This window comes from Astatotilapia calliptera, chromosome 12 (genome assembly GCF_900246225.1).
Source record: "Astatotilapia calliptera chromosome 12, fAstCal1.2, whole genome shotgun sequence".
NCBI classification, from domain to species: domain Eukaryota; kingdom Metazoa; phylum Chordata; class Actinopteri; order Cichliformes; family Cichlidae; genus Astatotilapia; species Astatotilapia calliptera.
The window spans coordinates 20609307-20633258 of record NC_039313.1 but is presented as its reverse complement, the minus strand read 5'-3'; the positions used below and the strand labels follow the sequence as shown (position 1 = coordinate 20633258).

The 23952-nt window shown below is 39.1% G+C and overlaps 1 protein-coding gene across 2 annotated transcripts; it reads left to right on the top strand.

The window, feature by feature from the left end:
* Nucleotides 1–421: 421 nt before the first annotated feature.
* Nucleotides 422–20108, top strand: tmem161b (transmembrane protein 161B). Of its 2 annotated transcripts, XM_026187265.1 has the most exons (12): nucleotides 422–484; nucleotides 6042–6145; nucleotides 7671–7751; nucleotides 8935–9032; nucleotides 9132–9288; nucleotides 12010–12161; nucleotides 12236–12296; nucleotides 12400–12540; nucleotides 14547–14660; nucleotides 15644–15818; nucleotides 16756–16852; nucleotides 16967–20108. In XM_026187265.1, exons 1-12 carry the CDS (start codon nucleotides 482–484, stop codon nucleotides 17248–17250), a joined length of 1467 nt encoding a protein of 488 aa, XP_026043050.1. In that variant the 5' UTR covers nucleotides 422–481; the 3' UTR covers nucleotides 17251–20108. The 2 variants fall into 2 exon arrangements, with proteins under 2 accessions (XP_026043050.1, XP_026043051.1); XM_026187266.1 differs by lacking the exons at nucleotides 422–484; nucleotides 6042–6145; nucleotides 7671–7751; nucleotides 8935–9032; nucleotides 9132–9288 and adding exons at nucleotides 9333–10375; nucleotides 10522–10645 and having other exon boundaries at nucleotides 12108–12161.
* Nucleotides 20109–23952: the final 3844 nt, after the last annotated feature.

Sequence of the window (23952 nt, the reverse complement as noted above, 5' to 3'; positions counted from 1 at the left end):
TGATTCTTTGCGCTTTTCCGGTTGGGGCGGTCCTGATATGTACGTATAGTCGCCTTGTCGAATCCTACAAAAAAGTACGGACTTTTTGTAGTGCTTTAGCGAAAGCTAAAATTTGAATTCACAATTATATCTTAGCACTTTTATAGTTTCGTTTTTATTTCAGTTTGTGATTATGTGAATAATTTCAGTTTTCCTACTTTACGTTCGGCACACAGGCACATCTGTGGACACCTCCTTACCCAGAGTTTTAATGTGACCTCTACTGCAGTTGAAAATACTTGGGAGCGGAGGCAGAATCCATTGATTTTTCTTGACAATGTAGGGGTGTATGAACAGATACGGTGACAAATTGAATGAGAAACCTCTTCTTTTTGTGTATTAGAATCGTAGGAAGCGCTTATGTGCTCCTCGCCGCTTGATTTCCGAGTCGGAGAGCTCAGTGTTGCCGGGGTAGAGTTCGTTTTAGCTGCACTGCATCAACATGGTGAGTATGACAGCGAGCACCTGAACGCAACGCTATATATGTTTTGTCTCACTTCTTTGATAGGTCTCCAGCCTCTAACATCAGCTTTCATGTAAATGTTTACCTTGACTCTGAAGCGTTTTACTTTTTGTGCCGTTTGCTATTGTGACTGCAGTGGGATGTTAGCTTAGCTTGCTAGCCAGAGCAAATGCTTGTAGTCGGCAGGTCAGTGTAGCTTGTAAGTTAAAACGGTGACAGCAGAGTAGTGAATGGAGTAGTACATATTATATAGTATATACATATATGTTATGCTGTTAAGTAGGGTCCACTCACATACACTGTTTGCAGTTATTGTCATTTACTAGTTTTGCATATGGGACTTTGAAGGTAGGTCGTATATACCATATAATTAGCAGTTAGCTTACCATTCAGCTGGCAAGATAATTTCGGGAAGGAGATGAAAACTACCCCCCAAAACATTTTTTTCACATTAAATTATAAATTCAACCCCGCTGTACGTACAATTGTAATGACATTTATATTTATATAAGTCAAGCGATTGGGCAGTCCTTATTGGATCAATAGCCGTGGATTTATAAAAGTATCTCAAGTTCTAACACAGCATCACCTAAGTAAAAGTAAGATGGAGTGTCAAACATGAAAATGTATTTCCTATTGAAAGCTATTGAAAGGATTTTGCCTTCTTTAAAAAAGAAACAGAGTAAAGGAAAGGTTTTTAAAATAATAGAGATAGAATTTGCATAACCTCCTGCAGGTACAATTTGTATCTTCATTGGTTAATGCAGCTGACTGTATCTGCTGTGATGTGCCTTAAAGGCACAGAACTGAGTCTGAACTTCTTGAACTAACCGTTAACAAGTGACTGACTCATTAAGTATTAACATGCTTATTAACAGTTCTATAACTATGTTTATCTATATTTGGTTAGTTGATAAGTTGTAGTAACCTTCAAAATACTTTCAAAGGTTGGCTCAAGGTTAAGAGCTGAATTGACTTTTACGCCCCCCCCTCACCACACCAATTTGACTTACAAGAGTCAACTTCCCGTCTCTTCATGATGGTGCTTACTGATAAGGGGAGGTAAACGTAGTGGAAGTTTACTTGCATGAGTAAAATGATGGACACCAGCATACAGGAATAATTAATTGGACGCATAATTAAAATTGAATATAATGACAACACAATGCAGCAAATATTGAAATTCACAAATATATTGCAGTGTATTATAGGTAATCATCATGTAGTGCATCAAGTATTGTGGATTTGCTGTATTGACACAATGAATAGGCATTGTACCGTCCTTGTATATTGCATTCTGTAATTCGCACCCTGATTCATTCATCAAGTATCTAGTGTTACTATTAGACTTGTTTTTATAATCAACATATGGAACATCTCTATCATATGCTGCAATGTTTATATTACAAACTTTGTTCTTGGACCTCTGGAACCCTCACTAGCTGAAGATTTTAAATACACCCAGCAGTATGTAGTGAAGATGAATGACACTGGAGAAGTGCTGGTCAGTACAGGGTTTCACTGCTTCAAAGTTAGTTTCATCTGTAAAATAGTAGTGAGGTTTTTGAGCTCTTACAGATAGTGTTTATCGCTGCAGTTCCCACTCCCCACCCCCTACAGATTTCATTTGGTTGTTCTGTGGAGGGGGTCAAGCGGACTGGGCAAGATAAGGGAGTCCATGCTGGCTCAATTTCCCTCAGGCCTGAGATCCTTGCAGGTCTCCCACAGAGTGTGGTCAGCATCCACCAAACTAAGAGTGTGTGCTTTTGACCTATATAGCATGACCATTACTCACATGAAAAAAAATGTCCCGAGTGAGAGAGGTTGTGTTTGGTCACGCGTCACATCTAAGTGAGAATAATTGCCAAATAAATGGCACCCACTCTCCTCTATGTGAGTCCAGAAGAGGTATTGACTTCAGCTTTTGAAGCTTACCCCATGCTAGGTGACACTAGGGATTCCCATGACCAATATAAAATCTAGGTCCAATGTATATGTCTGCCAGTATCACTTGTGCTGTCAAGGTGTTATTCATTTCCTCCTTACACACCAAGTTCACCCTGACATGGGTTTAACCATCACTCAGAGACAGGTGTGTTGCTATTTAGTCCGGTCCTGCTTGGCGATACATTTACTAGTAATATGTGTTGCTTTTTGTCATTGTGATAAATGTTTGTCGTCCAAACTTGGAAGCGGATGTCTGTTTAACACTTTCAGCTAGCTGTAAACAAAGCTCATCAAATGCTATTTATTTTCAGATACTTACATTGAGTTGTAACATTGCAGAAATTGCATGTTTGCATGTTTTGAAGGTTAAAATATAAAGAGAATCAGTTTGTTGTCATTGTTGCGGCTAAAACTCTTTGACCATTAGTATGTTAAAATAATCTTTATGGCTTTATGTAAATTTTAAGTGGATTCCAATCAGGGCACAGGGTTATGTTTAGCCTTAAATTGTTGATAATGTAAACTCAGATGACTTTAAAATATTTGAGGATTACCGTGTAAGCCCAAATGTGAATTCTTTGTCATTCTTAATCTCTGGTTGTCTAGCTATCAATTTCTAGTTGTTTTTCAGCATGCAGTTTTGTAAGTGAAACCTATTTCAAATTTAGTTTGAGCTCATAATATTTTTTGATTTGATGTATTTGATACCTACAGGCCATTATAAGTGTATATAATGCATTTTTCTTTCTTGCTAATATTCCAAGTACATTTATTAGAAACTTTATTAATTAAAATATTTGAATGCGCCAGACAAAAACATTTTGGTGGGGAACCCCCTTTATGCTGCATCATGTTTGTTTCTACAAAAAACAAAAACAACACACAAAAGTCCCATCTGTCTGTGAGAAGAGACACTCGATTAGAACTTGGCAAGTGTTTGCAAACAAGTCAGTGTCTTCTATGTAAACTACTTTTTAGTCCCGGCAATATGTCAATAACCAACCCAATTACACTCTTTTTGACCAGTTTTACCTGGCAACCACCAGCAGCCACTTGCCAGCTGGTCAAGATGTTATTCTGGAGATTGTATGTTGTCAAGGTTCCTCTTCCTCTAAATTCTCATCAGGCCTCTCATCTTCTTATTGAGTGTAGATCACTGAAAAATGTTAGTATGGTGGTTCACATCGTTTCTCTAAATAAACTGTCAAAGATTACTCAGCTCTGTAGATATAGTGCATACATTCATGTATGTATTTATATACATTATTCTTAGGCCATTAAGCGTACAGCTGATCTGTATAACTGTGACTTGCATCTCCATTTAATAAGTCATCAATACATCAATCGTGATCATTCCAAATGATTCACAAATCATTTGTTGTGAATGTACTTATAAAGTGATAGCATTTCTTATTACCTATATTCTTTAGCAGTGTGAAAAAAGATATGTATTGGAAGAAAAATCAATAGGAGTATTGGTACAGTGGTGACAAATATTGACATTTTTATTGCAACAAGCAGACACTCCAAACAGATTCCCATTCCAAGTTGGATTATCAGAGTTACTGCTTCATAATCTACAATTTAAGTTATAATAAATTATCTTAAAGTAAACATTAAAAAATACAATAAGAGTAAATTAATTGCCACTTTTTCTGCACCATTTGTCATAATGTCTGTGTTGCCATGAGCCTTTGCTTCTGTGTAAGGTATCCAAAGATTAAGCAAGAAGCTTAATAGCAACCTGGCACACTTGGATCAATATTCACTTAGGCTTAAGGAGCCAGAATCGTTCCCATCATGCTGCGCTTTTATCCTCTCAATGTAGGCTTAGATCAGTGGGTTGGCTTCTCTTTGGCAATCAGTAGGAACCATTGATATCTGTGCCTGCACACGCTTGACCGCAATGACCCAGTACAGAAACTAATCTCAAATTAAATACCTTTAATAAAAAAAAATGAAATGTCTGGAGTAGGCTAGCACTAATGAACCAAAACGCAATAAAATTCAACATCCGGCAACTAGAGCAAGAATTCAATAGCTTGTTGTGTTTTGTGTCAAGATAAAATTACATTTACACTAATATTATTATATTATATATTATAAACCTAGTAAAATATTAAAAAGATATCTGCTTTTAGGAAAATAAAATGTTCTAAACTGCAAAATCATTTTAAGCTTAATTGTGCATTCTTTGATTTTACCATGTTCTGCACTGGGCTGGTGAACTATTGAGGGTGTACCCAGTATTCTGTAGCATGTGACCTAAATCAGCTAAGTGGTTAAGAAAGTGGATGCATGGATGATTTTTTCTGATTGGATGTTTAAGTAACAAATTAAAGAGTAACATTGTTTTTTGTTTTTTTTAATATGTTCCAAAAAGTGCTGCAGTTTTATGTCAGTTATTTTAAAATCACATCACAGTGAAGTAACCTAGGTTACTTACAGAGTACAACACTTTGTTAAAATGCTGTAAAACAAAATATTATTATTTTTGTTTTTAAATAAGCAGATATTTGAATTAGCCAGCCAGCTGGGGATGTATGCTGAAGTTACGAGAGTGCTTGAAGTTTTATGGGCTGGTGACTCTATATAAAACAATTTCAGTGACTTCCTTTTATTTCAGGTAAATGGTGGGGAACCTTTCATAAGGTGTTGATGCCATGAAATTACAAATGAGCAGAGATTTCAAAGAAAATACATATTTTCTTAGAAATCTTTGCAGTTTCAATTGAATTGTTGCCTTTGTGCTGCTTTCAAATAAAAATAGGCTTTAAAATTGTATCTGAAAAATTGTATTTGGAGTCTGCTTTATTTAAATGTTACACATCACCCCATATTTTTTATACTCTAGCTTCTATGTTCACTTAAGACATTACAAGATTGTGTTTAATTGTGATATAGAAGAAGAGACAGGCACAGTAAATGACTAATCAGTTCTGGTCATTATAAAATGTTTTACAAGCTTTCTTACAACCTTTAAATTTGCATAAATGCAATACATTTCTCTTTATTTCCTGATCTAATGAATTAAATAAATAACAAATACTAAACATCAAGCAGTACTATGAAATAATGCAACTGACTGGCTGGTTATGATGGCCTAATACAACCAGAGTTGTACATAAAAGGACTACTGCTTAGGTGGTAAACAGAGGAAAAAAAGGTTTTCAGTAACTATAAGATGAAGATTTCTCTGTCTGTCTTTACTGTTCCATCACATCTACCGCTGCTTGCAAATTGTAGCTTTACCAATCAAACAAGTGTTGAAGTAGCATTAACCAGAGTGTCAAAAAAGACACATAAATCAAGGTGTCAATGATGTTAAAGCACTTACGATGTCAGTATTCTGGTTTTAATGAACAGTAAAAGACTGCCACAGCGCCCCTTTGGTTGTAAATTTCTGTTGGCCTTTTAAATGATGTATTTTCGCATTCTACACATTTTGTAGCTTTAGGTGTAGCTGGGCTTGTCTAAATAATACTGAAGCGATGAACCTCTAGGTCATGCTGAGCTCGTTTTGTAGCGGCTGTATGGCATGCGTAATTATTCTTTCTTTAAATGTGATTTAAATCCAATCCTTTTTCCACAGGGTGTGATCGGTGTGCAGCTTGTGGTTACCATGGTAATGGCCAGTGTAATTCAGAAAATCATACCTCATTATTCCTTGGCAAGATGGCTACTCTGCAGTGGCAGGTAATGTAGACTCTCTTACATGCTGTTTCTTTAAGTGCTGCAGGCAGTTTAGTTGCCTCCTGGGAAGTTTATTTCAAAAAGGGTTCCAAACAATCGGGATCAAAATGTTTACTCAGACTCTAAAGCTTTCGGAAGCATTTTGATCAAAGACCAAAGGTCGGCAAAATATTGGGGTGACCTGAAAGGACAGAAATAGGGTGCGCTTCATTTCCTCTAACTAGTGCCACATATGTTTTTGAGAAAACTGCTTTTTGGAACATCTTTAATAATTAATAAGCTTTTTTTAGGGCACCGTTGCAACATTTTCAGAACTGTTTGCCCTAAGCAGAGCGTTGTCCCCTCAGAATATTTTGCAATTACTTTTTTCCATAATAAGTAAATAAATATAGAATGTAAAAAAAGCAAGCTTTGCTCCTTCTATCCTCCTCCACCTCACAGTAGTTCTCAAGATGCGCTAACAAGAGAGTTTCTAAACAAAGTTAAGGAGGGTCTTTGTCTTTAAAGGGATGCTCCTGAATTAGGTCTTATTTCAAGCTTAGTCCTTAAGGACAAATACTCTTTCTGTTGTAAAAGCTCTTATAAATGCATTTTAGATGTGTATTAGCGTCGCTTATGTGAAGTGAATCTTTGCGATATGTCTGGTTAGTGCGCGCTTTTGTGTTCTCTAAGTTCATCATAAAGCTTAGAGATGTTATAAATTGAGGCTTTGAGTCATGTTCATACAATCTAGACTTAATGTCACCACTTAAAAGAGCATTTTTGAAGAGTAATGTAAGGCAATTTAAAGTTTTAACAGTAGACGAATCGTCTTTGATTGTTGGGAAAGGGAAATGAATGAACAATTGATTATATAGTCCCCAGTTTTCTTATGGTACATGTTTAACCCCAAATTACTTGCCTATGCCTTCCATAGTTCATAGTCAGCATATACTATTTTATGCTGGGTGTCTTAGCAAATGTACATCAAATCTAGCAACAGTCAGTCATTTTTTTTTCCTTTGTGCGTGCTTTTTTTCTCTTTTTCTTTCCTTTTTTTAAATCCTGTCCTGTCTGGCAGCTTTTACAATCAGAATTATGATTTAAATGTGCCAAACACATTTTGCTTTTGCAAGAACAGCAACATGTGAATCTTTTATCTGTTTATTTATTTCTATTTGTGTTATTTTGGTTATTCATTATATGTGGTATAGTATGACGATTTCTAAGGCAGGACAGGCAGGAAAAAAAGAAGGGGGGTATACTGGGGAAATTAACAAAATACAATAAAAGGATACATATAGAAATACACAGTGTAGCACCAACTGTTGCTCCTGTTAGAAAAAAACTAACATACTGCACCTGGAACACATAAATTAGAAAATACATAGATACATAAATCAACAGTCTTCTTGTAGTGTGAGAGAGTGTGTTAGAATGGCTGTGTCTTTGTCACAAATGTACTTTGCACGTGCTTTAAAACTGTCTTTTTTCCCCGTCTACTACTCTGAGTACAAAGTCACATGGCTGTTCTTTTCTTTGTTCGCAGTTTGCGGTGGTACCAGCACCCTACGGAAGATGAGTTGAGGAGCTTAGCTGGGAAACAAAAAGGACAGAAAAGGAAAGACAGGTAGGTTGGAAGGAAGGGTGCGAATGAAGGCTATTGTTTGGTAGCGGGGAATAGCAGAGGCAAAGAGGAGGTGCCAAAGATGTGTTTATGTGGTTCATTTAAGGATTTTTTGAAGTAAGGAGATAAAATAGACAGATTTCCTTCTGGTTTGTTCCTCCATGGCTGTTCATTGGGTTTAAGAACAGCTCATGTAAGTGGTCCTGTCCAGTGGATATGAGGAAAGTTGGACATTTAAGGGGGGTAGGTGTTACTATTTGGACTGTTTTAGGGGAAAAGAATTGCATCATCTCTGAAATCTAAAAGGCATTATCAATTCAAAGGGGTCAGATGTCAAGCCTTAATACTAGAAGTGTCAAATTTTGCTTTGAGACTACTTTGCATTAAACAAACAAACAAACAAAAAAACCCATGCTATTCATTTTTCTAGAGCTGCAGGTGTATGTTGGGCCATACAAACGAATTGCCTTTGTACTCTTCATTTTAAATGTGAATTTAAAGTCACCGGTGACGGTTAATCCTTACTGTTCCACATGGTGTCCATCTCTCAACTTAAGGCGGTTTTTGTAGCACAGTCCTTTCTTTGACCCTGTATGAGGCAGGTCAAGGCTATCATCACCACATGCTCAGTAATCTCTAGAAGAAAAAGAGGGACCACTGTCCTTTGGCCAGCTCGTGCCATGCAGCTCAATTCTCTTTGTTAAGCGTCCAACTCCCTCAGCCAGGGGTGTAGCTGAGCCCCTTTTTTCCTGTCAGGTGCCTCAGAAATTAAATCTATCTAGGGCATGTTTGGTCTTTGAGTCTTAGAATGGTATTGTTCAGCCAGCAGTCCAAAACTAAGGAGGCCCTCAGACAGTTTTTCAACATTAAAGAGCAGCTCTCCATTCACTTGTTATTAGCGATTTAGAGTTGCCTACATTTTGCCACACTGGGTCGTGGGAGAGTACATTAGTATTGGTAATGAAATTTTGAATGCTTGAGCTGCATTGGATCTCATAAGTAAAGCTTTTAGCTGTCATGGATTCTCTTCTTGCCTAAAAGAGAGTTCAGATGAGAGTTTTCAGTTCAGACTACTGTTATTCCGGTTTCTTTTCCTTTAAAAATGCTTTACCATAAATCTTGACTCTGTTCCAGTTTTTTTTCTCCCTTTCTCACCCAAGTTGTTGTTCTGTCACTCCTTTTCAAGGAAGTACAATGGTCACATAGACAGTAAGCCCCTAACAGTCCCCAAGGACATAGACTTACAGCTGGAGACGAAATGCATCACAGAAGTGGACACATTAGGTAACTTGACTGTTTGTTCCCACAGCCTGTAAATACTGTGCAATACAATCTGTTTTGTAATTGAAAGTGTTGATTTAATTATGTACTTTATGTCCGCAGCTTTGCACTACTTCCCAGAGTTCCAGTGGCTTGTGGATTTCACAGTAGCAGCAACTGTGGTTTATCTGATAACAGAGCTGTACTACAGTGTGGCTCAGCCCTCGGGAGAGATGAACATCAGTGTGGTCTGGTGCCTACTAGTACTCGCCTTTGTTGTGTATCCTTACATCAGTCAGTCTTTACGTTTTATTAATTCTTTTTTTTTTTTTTCAGTGTTGTTGTGTGAACTAGCTTTTTATTTGATAATATGCTGACAGTAAGAAAATGTTACACAATTATAAAATTTAGCATAACAAAAATATTCTTTCATTCATTAGCACATTTCAACTTTATATGCAGACTGTCATAGGCAATCATCAGTACAGCACCTGCTGTTCATCATGTTGCACCGGTTTTTTTAAGCAATTTTCTATTTTACGTTTAGTGCTTGCTGGTGTTGCCCGGTTACACATACTGTGTTGCCTTTACTTAGACTTTTGTTAAAAATAATAATGCAGTCCAAACTCTTTATTTCCTGTTAACTGTGACATTAGACCACCGAATGTAAACATGTCAGAAGATCAAACCTAACACTTGATAGTGGCTGCTTTGTCATTAGGATTCATTAGAACTCGTTAGACGGTGTTATGATTATACATCGTTATCAAGACTTTTGTGTTCTGACACCACAAATGATAGTCTGACATCAAATGATGGTCAGTTCAACATTAGCAGTATTGTTACAAGTGTGCTATCTTGGGCAAAAAACGTGAAGAAACAGTGTTTTTTTGTCGTCGTCCCCCCCCCCAAGGTTTCTTGTCCTTTTGTAGCTTCTGTCAGTGTTTTACTTCCTCCAGCCAGCTAAAAACAGCAAGCTTCTGTTTTTTGTGAGGATCTGATGTATGTGTTTATTTAGATGTAGATTGGGCAGCTCAGATCCGATCATAAGTGGCCACTCAAGAAATATGTAGGTCAACATAGGTTAACATGTCTATAACAGAGATTCAATGTGCTATGTAAATGCAACAGAGGAGACTAATGGCACTGAAATGAGAGGTAAAGATTCTCCTGGTTCGAATTCCCATTGCCTTTATCGTCCTCCTGCTATTTGCTGTGCTGAATAATATACATTATCCTTGCCACCGACCAAGGGGATCAATCTTTCCAGTTCTCCAGGTCAGATGTGGCTCACTGTGGTCAGACGGTGTGTCATTTCCTGCCTGCACTGGCGATTGGAGGCCCAATTTTCACAGCCCAACATACTGGTATGCCTGGGGAAAAGGAAACTGATGAAAGCTGAAGATGAGGGGATATGTGTTAATTCGACACATGATTTCAGTTTTTTCCCCATTTCAGCCCTGGTGACAAGTTTAAATACTCTCATAACCTCTCCTTTTCATTAATCTGACAGCATCCGCACACGTCAGCTTCATGTCTGAATGAGGACCTGGTCAACAGTCTTATGAGGGCGGACCTTGTAAAATTTACATATCACTTTCAACACAGGGTTAAACTGCATGCATTCAATTTTACAGGCAAGCTCATGATTACGATTCCTTTCTGTCTGTACATTTCTCCGTTGCATCCCTGTGAGTTGCTCATCTTACACAGAGCGAAAGACAAGTTGCATGCTTTCAGCTGCCAGAGGTATACACGGACAACTCCAGAATCACAGAATGCCTTTCAAGTATGATGTTGGTGAAATTTAAGTATTTTTTTCTGAGTTTATGACATTTCTACAGCATCAAACGGGGAGCCATCTGTGAGGGTTTCCAAAGCAAAAGTGCTGCATATATTTACACATGTAGGAGTAGATCAGTAAATCTGTTCTATCTCTAACAGCAGATCACCTTGTGTGTTTTTCTTCACATTAGACAGGTGAACTGTCACAGTTTAGAAGCTACAGTTAAATAATTTGTTTCAAAGTGGCCATCTGTAGTCCAGAGCTCCATCACAGCTGTCAGAGTATGCATGGCCTTTAATTAACGAAAGTAGGCCAAACTACATGTGGCTGCCATACTGTAGAACAGCTCTGATCTCATACATAATGTCACTTGATGTCACTTATACATATAGCAAATGTGCACACATGCTGTGAACTCTGTGGAGTTCACGTTATGTTCAAAGTAATGCCTTTAATTTTTTTCTGATAGAGTCCTTAAGACTCTTGCCTTGGAGGTCAGCTGCACAGCTCTCTCAACTATTTACTGAAAGTAATGGAATTACTGGAATTCTGCAAGTATGCACATTTGATGGTATTTACCTTTTAAATCTATTTACTAAAATGTAAATTCCTGCTTAAAAATCTCCCTTTTATCCTCCCAGTGTTAGCAAGCCACCTTTGATTGTAACGCCCTACATCATAGTTCAAACTTATTCCTCTTAGAGCCTCATGCTAACTTTTATCTAGTGAGCATTATAGTACAAATGAAGGTTGGACAGGTAAAAAGAAAACCCACTTGTTTGAATGCTATTCTTGATTTTGAGTGAAAGAGATTGAATGCCACACTGTAACCTTATATGTTCCAGAATCCAAGGATTTCATCTCTGTGAACATCAGAGCAAAGTCACTGCAAAATAGTATAAATATTTTCATCACTTCAGTCATATGCAGCGGTGCCAAAGCACCAGAGATCCACTCTCCACACATACCAGCTAGCAGGGTTTGTGTGACTTTAAATGAGTGAGGGTTCACACGGGTCTTTCAGTATCCACAGACTGTGTTCTTCTGTAAAGAGGAAAAATAGGTTGCATGGTGAATATCCACGTTGTTCATCGCATATTGTTGTGTATTTCTTTTGAATTTGACAAAAGGATAAAGTTTAGGCAAAGTAGTTTGTCTTAGCTGATTATGTCATTGTGCTTCTTGAGATGTTTTCCTTAACTGTGCACTGTACAGTAAGACGCTTTTTTCTCTAACTGCCCATTACTTCAAGCTGGAAGAAAGCGGCGAGCGCTCACTCTGCATTACTTTTGCTTTCTTCTTTTTTGTTAAAGCCATGGCCATTCTCATTGTCACTGAAAACTACTTGGAGTTTGGTCTGGAGACAGGTCAGTTCTGCACCATAGCTTTCTTTTTGTGTAATAAAAATATTGCTCACCGTTGAACACGCCTTCCTTTCTAGGTTTTGAAAACTTTTCTGACAGCGCTCAACAGTTTCTGGAGCACCAAGGCCTCGACTCCCAGTAAGTGTAACATCAGTGTTGTTGTTTCTTTCCTCCGCTGTCATAGATTCTTTACGACTTGTAAAATGACCGTTATAAGTAACGTGGATTTTCTCTTTCACAGGGGTCCCATATCTAAGCTCACCTTCAAGTTGATCCTGGCACTGCTTTGCTCTCTGATCGGAGCGTTTCTAACTTTCCCTGGTCTACGGTTGGCCCAAATGCACCTAGATGCACTCAACCTAACTACAACCAAATTTACACAGTGAGTCTTCTGTGCTTTGTAGATACGTCAGTAGCCCTTTTTATAGACAGCAATAATACGTATACCCCTTAGATGTTAAATGTTTGATCTTAAAACTAGAAATACAAAGAACCAATACTCCGTTTTACAGTTTTAAAAAAAGTATCACTAGAGTTTATAAAATTTTTCCTTTTAGTTTTTATGTAGCATTGCTGGCAGACAAATATCAATTAAAAATATGCTTCTTTGTTTCACCTGGTAAGATAACTGTGCTATTTGGAGCTGTAAAGTATTTAATCTCGTGTAGAGTTACAAACAAAACGGATAGATAGAAAGTTGATTCTGTTCATCTGGACGTAGCGTATTCAGTGGGAAAAACGTTTCGTCGCTCATCCAAGTGACTTCTTCAGTCTCAGCTGACTGCAGGTTTCCCCAATCTTATAAACAGTACATTTGCACAATGCCTGAAACTAGCACCACTAAAGGAACAATAGGCTGGGAGGTCAGTTCCTTCATCATAATTAAGCAAATTCTCATAACCATTGATCAATGACCCTGAGCACCATCACAGAGAGTTGGGGAATGGCTGCAATCACAGCATTGTAAGATGGCGAAAGATGTACCCTCAGACCCCCTCCTCGATTCAGAGATGGTCTTTCCCTTTTCACGTAAACGGCCTCCTTGACTCCGCGCTCGAACCAGCGTTCCTCCCTGTCCAGGATGTGTACATCCTCATCATTGAAAGCGTGTCCACTGGCCTGTAGGTGTAAATAGACTGCAGAGTCCTGGCCTGACGAGGTAGCTCTTCAAGGATAGATGTACAAATTCAGTACTCAAAGTAGCAAACTGAAAAAGAAAGTGGCTGCTGGAACAAGATAGTTTACAATTAAGGTCATATGGTTATAAAGAACCTTCTGTTACCGCAGTTTTCTCATTTTTGACCTTGTTTAGTCTGCTTTCATTAATCTGTAAGCCCTGAGCTACTCAGTTCTCTACTCCGTAGATGATACTGAGCAAATGTTGGAGCAGAAGTTGCATTAGAGTTTTTGATTACCTAGTATTATTTGCAAGATTAAACTTTGCAGACAGTCATGAAACGAAGCCTGCTTCATATTGGCAGCCTATTCTTTGGGCAGATTAAACCAAAATGAATTTGTTTGGATCAGATGGGGCCCGTCGTGTTTAACGTGGACCTTGCAAGGAACACTTGTGGCTGTGTCGTGCAGAATCCCTCCAGTGAAGAACAGATAGAGATGAGCCTGTAAACAATGGCTGAAGGTCTCTATACAGATTTTTTTTGCCACTCTGGTGTCATTACAAAATATACAAAATATATTAATAAATGAAAGAATGGACCTTCCAGATGTAGTTACTCGTTGCCTTGAGGTAAGACAGTGTTTTTGATTTCCTCTAACCTTTGTTTAATGTATTTGTTACGTTAGACCTGTTTCATATGGGATGTGCTTAAATTGGCCACAAAAACAATGCTTAACTATTAAACTATCCTATCTTGGACTATCAAGAGGACAAGTGCAGCCCGGTAATACTTGTCTCCTACTATTCAGAGTGTGTCAAATTTAAGAGAGCACCCTGCAAGTCAGATGAAGGCTTGCTCAATTGAGGCAGATTTCCATTTCAGAACTCACTGGGTGGGATGCCTCTGACCATGATAGGGGGTACAGAGCAGGGAGCACATCGCATTCAGATAATCCACTTTGGCATAGCAGACTCCCCAAAATGGCTTCCTCTTCCATTCCCCTACTTAAGTGTCATGAGCTTACATCTTCAGACCCTGTCACCAGCAGGGATTATCTCCATTCCTTCGAAATGTGTGTCTTGGTTATCTTCTCACCACTCGCGGGGAAAGTTATGTTCGTAGTGTGGACTTTATTTCTCGCAGTCTTAACATTTAAAAATTGATTATTTCATTGATGTCTTCAGTTTTCTATAATGTATGAATTCATAGATGATTCTGAAGGGGGGAAAATGAGTTTCCTTGGTTTTAAGTATTGTGTTTATTTCTGTAGGACTCTGCTTCATATCAACTTCCTGTCCCCTCTCATCATGGTCCTGCTGTGGGTGAAGCCTATTACCAAGGATTACATAATGAACCCCACTCTGGGAAAGGAGAGTGTGCCTTTGTAAGTAAAGATATGGGACACGTTGTGTAGTAACATGTTCCGTGCTCGTAAATACAGTTTAAGCTTTGTGTTGTAACTGGATGAATTAGAGCCGTAAGGAATTATTTTTTTACTTCAACATCAAATAAGTAGTTTAGTAATTGGACCGGTTTGAACATCATCATAGTCCAAAGTTGACTTTGTAAATAAAACACAGTGCTGGCTGAATATGAACAAAACTCGGATGTAAACTAGTTTGTTGCCCACATTTTAGTCTGTGTAAACAATTCATCATGATTCTCCCGGAAGTCTATAGTCTCACACATCACGTTGACGGATCCATACTCTGGAAGGGAAGTCAGTTCAACTGCCTTGATATCTAGAAAGCTAATTACCTGGCACTCAGAGATGAGACGTCATTGTCAAGGTATAAAAAAAATAAATAAATAAATAAAAGCAATTGTGTCCTTTTGTAGTGCGAAACAGATGTAAACAAAGCAACGCCATTTGTGAGAAAGGAATGTACAAAAATGAGATAACGATTGTATTCAGTGCAAAGATAAAGTGACAACAAGTACACGCATTTTCTGTTTGGACTTTAAACAAATTTAGTCACGCCTGACAGAAGGCCCCTTTTTTCCACCTTCTCTTTGTTTATTTTGAGTTTGTGTATTTCATTTGTGGCACAAGTTTGAATTCTGTCATGTCTTGAACTTTCTCCTGCTGTTGACAGCGACTCAAACCTGATTAAGTCCTATTTCATGTTACAGTGCCCCCTTTTCATTATTTTTTTAATTTCTCAATTTCACCCTCTCTTACTTTTCTTTTTTTGTTGTGTATTACTCTTTTTGCTCTTACAGTCTTTCCTTTCTGTCTCAGCATTCTTACCTACCATCCAAATGGCACAGCGGCTACATGATGTATTGAGTTTGTGTGCCGGGGGGGGGGGGACTGCCATCCTTTCATCCCCCCTCTTCTCACTCCTGTCTTTCTGTTACTGTCAGGATGACTGAACAGACGTATGATACTTTGCGGTTATGGGCGATCGTACTGATGTGTGTGCTGCGGCTTGCTATGATGAGACATCACTTGCAGGCTTACCTCAACTTGGCCCAGAAGGGTGTGGATCAGATGAAGAAGGAAGCTGGACGGATAAGTACTGTGGACCTGCAGAAGATGGTGGGCAATTTTTGTTTTTCCCATGATATTAGTCATAATTATTGATCATTATTAATCAATTACGACTCTGTTTTTTTAATGTAAGAAAATGCAACTACCCGTTTCGACTTAAGGTGAGCACTGAAACGAGGGATTCGATTGTTTAGATTACATCACCTATGGCATATGGAATGAAATGAGTAGTTGCCCAGTCATTGCTTTGAATTTTTTCCCATTGGGTGCAGTCTCAAACTGCAGTCACTCTCAGACAGATTTCTGGTTTACACAACAGATGTGCAACAGGTGATTTTCACCAGTTTATCAAAGTTATTGCAATTTCCAACTTGACTCCGTTCAGCTGCAGACTGATAGCAGACTGATTGCTGTTACTTTGGTGCATCAAGACAGAAATTTAACTTTGAAGATCGCACAGATTGCGAATAGTTGCAGTCTACAAAGCAGCCATTGTGAAGGCAGCAGGTTCACTGCACACGATCCTATTAATTTTGGTTTTGCCAAGGTTTGCAATCACTGTTCTCCTTAGTGCGACTGTGTTGTTAAGGTTGATCTAAGATGCTGGTTTTGCAGAGGCGAAGCAATTAAGAAGCCTGAATAATATACTCCAACTACAGATAGAACAAAACGCTTTATCCCGTTAAGATTTTTAGATTCAAGTCTACAACAGACAAAAAAACTGATCCCTGTAGTTAACTAATATTTTTATTTATGACTGAAATGCTCTTAAAATGTGAAGATGTTTTATTGCTGATGTTGCTTGATCTATCAATTCATTATTACTGTTACGATGTGTCCTTGCCCTACATGAAATAGGGCTTAGAGAAACAAAAGCTGCTGTGAGTTTATGAGCTTAGTTGAAAACATTTGGAACGATATTGTGTTAACATTTTGTGTAAAAAGCTTATTGTAACGGTGCTTTTCTTGTCTACTTTTCACCTAGGTTGCACGTGTTTTTTACTATTTGTGTGTTATTGCACTACAATATGTGGCACCCCTGGTGATGTTGCTACACACAACCTTGCTGCTAAAAACCTTAGGTGAGTCATCTACTGCTTGGTAAATATATATTTTTTCATGTTTAAAATATCACATGTTCCTCCAACTTCAGGTTATATTTCCTTTTCCCCTCCCATTTTCCTCAATTATTACAGGTGGTCACTCCTGGTGGGTTTATCATGAAGAAGACCTGCCTTGCACCCATGAAATGAACTCGGACTCTATAATGGGTGAAGCACCAACAGCAGCTACGGTGATAGAAACAGGAGCCCGAGCATCAGTAGCTCAGCTCTCAGTGGCCCTGGGAGGCCTGCGGACTGTTTTCAGCCCCTTGCTTTTCCGGGGCCTCTTCTCCTTCTTCACTTGGTGGATTGCTGCCTGCCTTTTCTCCACCTCCCTGTTTGGCCTCTTCTACCATCAGTATCTCATGGCGGCATAGCATCACCAGGCCACTGGTGTCATCAACCCCCCCCTCCAGCTGCACACACACACACAACCGCAGTGCAACTAATGTGTACAGCCTGATCAAAAAGGACTGAGTGGGGGGGGGGCAAATGGAGGCCTACTTACAGCTCAACATCCGCCCCCCTTTCCCTTCCTTCTTCTCTCTGACCACCAGTACAATAACTTCAGTCATATCCTCAGAGCTCCTGGTTCAACTTCCAGTGCTTCCTCCATAGACCATGAACTCTGACATTGTTTTTACATGTGACCACAACTTTTGATCTGGTCAAGAACATTTCTAAACCTTAACAAGACTGTAAGAGTAATCGGTATCAGCAGTGTGTCGGAAGAGCTGTAAAAATAAATAAATACAATAGAATTAATTAATTTTACTAGGTGAAAATCGGTGTGGCAATTCTGATCAGTTACATCATTTTTTTGTGAGGGGAGTTGAATCCATGGTAACTGTTCACAACCGAGCACATGCAATGAGTTTAATTCATCAGCATCTTCAGGTTTTTGACATCTTCTGCTTAGAAAATGCAGGTTCTTTGCAGCATTGTGCACATCAGCAAGAGTCTGGCTTATTTAAACCACAGAGTGCATACATGCTGCTAGGGGCCTGGATGCTAAGAGTCCTTCGGGCATATTCAAGGTCCTAAACCCAATGCACGTTAAAGAAGCTGCATTTAAACCAAAGGATGTCACTGAATCTAGATCTACAATCACCTCAGCTGTTTATGTGTGTGCGTGTGTGCTTTTACATTTGTGGGAAACTGATGATTGCCACACTTAGTCCACATTTGTCTCTTGATTGAAACTTTTAACATATTTTTCAAACTTAATATAATTTGTTGGTTTGTTTTGTTTTTTCCTGCAATGCCTCAGAGAAGAGTCTTACTGTTTGTTGCTAACCGGTGAGCGTCTGTGTTAGAGGAGGGAGGGACAGGCTGGGATGTTCCCAGAATAGCTGCTCGGGTTGTGGCGTCCGTAATAAAAGCAGCGAGAAGCAGTGTTCGACTCAAAGGGTGACATCTCGCTGACTCAAAGCTGATTTCTTTAAATGTGTCTAAATGAACTGAGATAGAGGAGAGACTCTTTTAAAGAAAGGCATAGTTTTGATATCATACTTGCATTGGAATCTTCCTGGTTTTAACTGAGCCATTTTTAGAAGATGTGGGAGATGTGAAGATGATTCAATGGGAGGGACAGGGTCAGGGTTCACGCTTGTGTCTGCATCTACAGCACAAGGCTCTGTGCTGAAGGTCAGGTGAGGAGACGATGTCAGCAACGGTTGATAAGCTACTGCCTTTATATTGTTTCTTTTTACTTCTATCCATTCATTGATTTTAACCTCGTGAGAACAATCTTTGATTTGTATTCTTTTTTTTCCAACAGAACAAATGTTTTGTTTTTTTAATTTTAAAAATGTGTGCCAAGTGAGTCTGACCCCGAGCCCCACCGCGCCTCCTGCTTTTTCTTTTTTCCCCCCCACAGGAAAAAGGACAAAAAAAAGAGGGAATCACTAGTTCTGCTTCACGTAACGATATTGAAGTATTTACCGTTCCTTTGTATGCTGTAATTCTTGGGGGTGGGTGATTTTAAATGCACAAGCAGTCATTGTGCAGATGACACACTGGCCAATGCGATTGTCCAGTTTATTCAGGAATGTTGGGTACGTGGCGCCAGATTAATCGCACGGTGCTGCAGTTCTCTGGCCTGTCATTTCCTTTTGCTTTTAATAAACAATCGAGCTGTAATTTCAAAATTCCAGCTCAGTTTTGTACAGAACCACCATATCAGCGTTTCTAAGCTCCTGATGTCAAAAGTCTTAGCTTTAGTTGTGTGTTTTTAAAGGATGGAGAATATGCACATAATGAATGTATCAATCCTGCCTAATTTCTAGATTTTCTGTTTGTTTTTTATGGAAATTATTTGTTTGATGACTTGATTTAACACCCCTCACTCCTTGTACTTCTTAAACTCCTATCTAATCTGTCTAAATCTGCCCCTCAAGCAAATTGTAATTTATCCTAATGACCAGTTTAATTGATTGATCTGTATTTTTTTTGTATTTATTACACATATTGAGGCCTGTAAACATTTCTCATTTGAATGGCAAACTCTTTTCTTTCGTTGTCGGAGTGTGGTGGGCTAAAATCAGCTTTGAACCTGTGTTTGACGGCGTGGTTCTGATCGGTTGCGAAAGAGTACTGGATGCCTTATCGGGCATCGCTCCTTCAGTTTGTGTTACCATTGAAAGTGTTTGTTATTCATTGCTGGGTTCACAAAGCAAATTACACACACTGTTGTTCTTTCATGTATTTATTTCTGCTTTAGAGTTTAGTCTTAAATAAATTATGTTCTTTAATTCGTCCTTTTTAGTACGTCCTTGTAGCTTCATACACAACTTTACACAACTGGGACGTCGGTTAATGATCAAAACTTAAGATGCAGTTGACTCATTATGGTCAGAAGATCAGACCAAGCTCTGAAAAGTTAAAAGACGACCTTGTGCATTTTGTTTTGTCTGATTTTCTGGCCATGCCACCTTCTGAAACTTGTTTCCAGATGACCAAAGATGGAAACTCATTTTTTTTTACAGGACATTTCTGGTGATATCCCATACTGTAGTAGAGGAACGTGCTCAACACAGACTACACTTTTGTGGACTCTCTCTTCCAAAGGATGCCAGCAGGAACCCTAGAAAGAACAATAAGCATTTTATTATGTGTTTCACTCCCAGTTTAGCTCGTTCTCACAGGCAAATAACTTTTTTTTTGGTGATGGAAAAAGGTGTGGTTTCTGGTAAACTGCTAAATTAATAAATTGCTGATGTTTTTATACACCTTGGCTTTTGCTGCAGAGCTGTTTTTGTGGTGTGGCCTTCATGATTGCATGGGGGGAGGCGGGGGATACAGAGGCTGCTTCATCTGCACTTGAAGACTGTAAGCACATAAGGTCCTCTGTCCAAATCAGTGCTCCAATTGCTTTGGAAGTAAAAGCTTTCCTCTGCATTTACAGTGTCTCAGTTTTGAATCTTCAAGGTCTTCGGAAAGATTAAGTTAAAAATAATTCTTTTTTTATTTCTAGCTTAAAAGGGCTTCGTATGAGAGTGTTTACTCATACTGTAATTGTGTTTAAGGATCTCTCTAATTATAAAATATGTCCTCGTGTAAGCAGGCATTGATTAAGGCAGTCAATGGCCATCGATTTGCTTTTCTTAGTTTGGGGGTCTCCATTCTTGTGGGAATCGTTATCGGAGTAGATGGAGGGATGAAATGACAAATGCTCCCAAACTCTCTTTTCTCTGGGAACAACATCAGGCCAGTTAATACAGGCCTTGAGTGCCATTATCCGCATGAGCAGGAAAACTGGGCCATGGCATTCATTCATAGGTAGACAGATCAATAAGACAGCTTCCAAAACAAACCAGTGGAGAGGTTCCTTTATTCCTCTTGAGTGGGTCCTATTCACAGACGTCCCTTCTCCATAGAGCGGCATGGAGCTCCGATTCAGGAAAGGGAGCATTGATTCCCCCCGCCACACCCCTCCATCCCTAACACAGCCAGAAGAACTGTGAAGCTTCTGAAGGGGCGAAGCTATAATAGTGAGCTTTCTGTCCCGCACAGACAAGTGATCCCATCCTCACGCTGATTGTGAGATGCGGCCGCCATACTTGCGTGATCGACCTGACCTTGTGCCATGAATGGCCTAAAAGAGAGCACTCCACGTGTCTTGAACACTCCCGACCTATTTTTACTTTGGTGGTTTCTTTTTTCTTTTTACATTCTTTATAGCGATACCTCCAAATCATAAACGAGATAAGAAAAACAGAGGTTCCCTGCTGAACTGAATGCTGATTACAGCTTGATTGTCTGATATTAGCATGAAATAAACATCTTAAATGCAATTATTGTCTTTTTATTAGCATGACAACAACTGGATAACAATAAAATAAATTAAAAACCCAGACATTTCAGAGAAAGGGGAGGTCATTTTAACATAAAAACAAACTTGTCCTTAAATTTCACAAAGTCAGGTATTTTATAAGAGACCTTTAAAGATCACATAACGATTCAAACACTTTTATTGACACGTAAGATAAAAGAACATAAACAGGACAGGAGATTTCAGGCAACTTAATTTACATCGATTTCAGGAAATCATAAAGCAAAACATTCAGAATTTTTATTCTCCGAGTCACTGACAAGGCAAATAACACAACTCACAGAAACCCAACATTCAGGCGTAACGCTGTGGATAACTTTGTGCAGTTTTTCACTGATCGTCATCATTGTTCACGTCCCAGCACATAATTAGTATTCTTTGATAAGCTTTCCATGTACCATGACATAATTTAGTTAAAATTCCACTGGTTACCAGTGCAACGCAATAAAGCGCGAGTGGGGGGACTGGAACGATGAAAATCCTACATTTACATCTCGTCATGGTTAAAAATTTGAGGTCCGCTGCCTTGTGCTAGAAATATGAAACAGCTGACTGCCCTCGTGGTAATCACCACTGCTCCTACATTAATTCATCTCAGATGAGCACTGTTCCTCTGAGGTTTCCATGCTTCATTGTTGTAGGCCTTTAATTAGCAGCCTCCTGATAGACACTATGCCACAGACACACTGCCACAGTATAGCTCCTTCAAATCTGTGTGTGTGTGTGTGTCGACATATCATGGGTTTAATGGAATTTCTTCTCTTGAATATTAATGTAAAAAACAGGAATGTTTCACCCCCCCCCCCCCCCCTTTTTTTTTTATCAATTAATATTCCTATAGTGAAAGAAGATGTATGGACAGATGGACACATTAATACTGTTGTGTACTACTGAGTTGTAGTATTGGTCTTTTAAGTGTAACACATGGGCAAAATATGCGATTATGAATCTTCTGCCCATTCACTGTACAGTTTTGCATCATCTTTTCTAAGGTGAGCTAACAGATGTGTCAGTATGTTCGTGAATCCGAGACACTATGGCATCTTAACTCACCAAAAGCGAGTGAATTTCATACTCTGTGTCTTGCATATGTAATCCACTCTTTGCGAGACAAACTTTGCTTAGTCGAAGATTAACAGTTCATTCCGAATTAATTAGCAAAAGCTTAATGTCTTGTGGTGAAAAAAAAGCAGTGCATTAAGCAGAAATGTAATAGATTTTTTTTCCTAAAGGGATTCACATGAATAAATCAATGAATTATATATTTAAAAAAAAAAATTCTGTGTCCCGTTTTTTCCTCAGGGCAAATTCTACTGTATGTAGATGCCTTAACAATACAAACCAACAGAGTGGACTGCCCTCTAGTGCTACCAGCTGAGTGTGACAGTATGTGGAGCTGAGGGGGGGGGGGCGTCTTGGGGGGGGGTGGTGGAAGTGGGAGAGCCTGCTTGTTTGGAGCATTAGCAGAGTGCCTGTTTTTCAGTGCCATCCAATGAGAGAGCACCTGGGTAACTCGTTCACACATCCACTGGAACAAGGTGGAGAATGCAAATGCTCCGAGATCAAGGTTTCTCCTTGGCAGCGGTGCGGCACTTGTTTCTCTCCTTTCATGTCCGAATGATGATGGTGATAATACGAGGGGAGGACAGGCCTCAGATTGAGCAAAAGGGAGGCTGGGGAAGGATGGTGGGGTGCAGGGGGAGGGATGAGCAGTGGTGATATCTTTGATATGGAATGCTGCATCATATGATATTAGTGTCATTCATGCAGCTTTTTGATTGACACTTTATTAGGAAAATTGTGAGAAATGCACTATTGTCTTCATCTATTTTTCATCTTTGAGTTGCTGACACTCTGATGCACTTTGGCAAATGTGGCGCTCGAACTAGGACAAAGCAGCTGCAAGTATGCATCACACTTTCTTCTTGGGGATTTTCTCCCTTCTACTCCAATAAAGGAAGTAATATAGTAACAAACATTTTTTTTTTACATAATTGCTCCCTTTGTGGTTGAGCATTCACAAATGCATTTATATAAACACACACACACATACACACGTCCGCACGCGTAGACTCGCACACGCCACTAAAACCTGCATCACTTTAGCTCAGTGGACCCTGTTGTTTTGCGTGCCTCAGGTCGAACAGAGTTAATTTTCGGAGTTATATTTTATTAGGATGATGATGCACATTGCATTCACGGAGCACTTCAACCTCCAGGTCCTCCCACACATTGCTGTAAAGCCAGCCTATGTTCCTAATTAAGACAATGTGGCTGCGCGCTGTTTTCAGGAACTAAGACTGATTTGAATGAAGGCTGCAAATTCTGAACATTGCTCCGGGTAAAAGCGAGAAATTTATTTTAAGCCGGTCAATTAGCAGAAATGCAATGAGTGGCTTCTGCAGGTTTCCTCACGGATCTGTTAAGATTCATAAACATGCAGTCGATGTGTAGTTGTCAAGGTGGGGGGGGGGGGAGGGTGTCGAAACTATTCACAATCAGAGAATACTTTGTGGTGTTGACTTGGTGATATATTGTCTAATATTGAAAGGATATTTCAACAGTAATATCTTGGCTGTCGCTGTATGTCTCTAATATAAAAAGGAGAAAGGTTTTGTATATTTACTACCGTGTCACCTATTTTCTGCAAAACTCACTGACCGAATAACCACAAACTAGGTCATTTTCATACATTTTTAACCCCCCTGCCCAAAAAAAGGAAAATCAAAGCACCGCCGTGTTCGGG

What these genes read in the sequence shown, in the direction of transcription:
- tmem161b (XM_026187265.1), top strand. An exon ending in TGGCTACTCTGCAGTGGCAG is followed by an intron (nt 6,146 to 7,670) that starts GTAATGTAGACT and finishes CTTTGTTCGCAG; the next exon opens with TTTGCGGTGGTACCAGCACC. An exon ending in CTGTGGACCTGCAGAAGATG is followed by an intron (nt 15,819 to 16,755) that starts GTGGGCAATTTT and finishes CTTTTCACCTAG; the next exon opens with GTTGCACGTGTTTTTTACTA.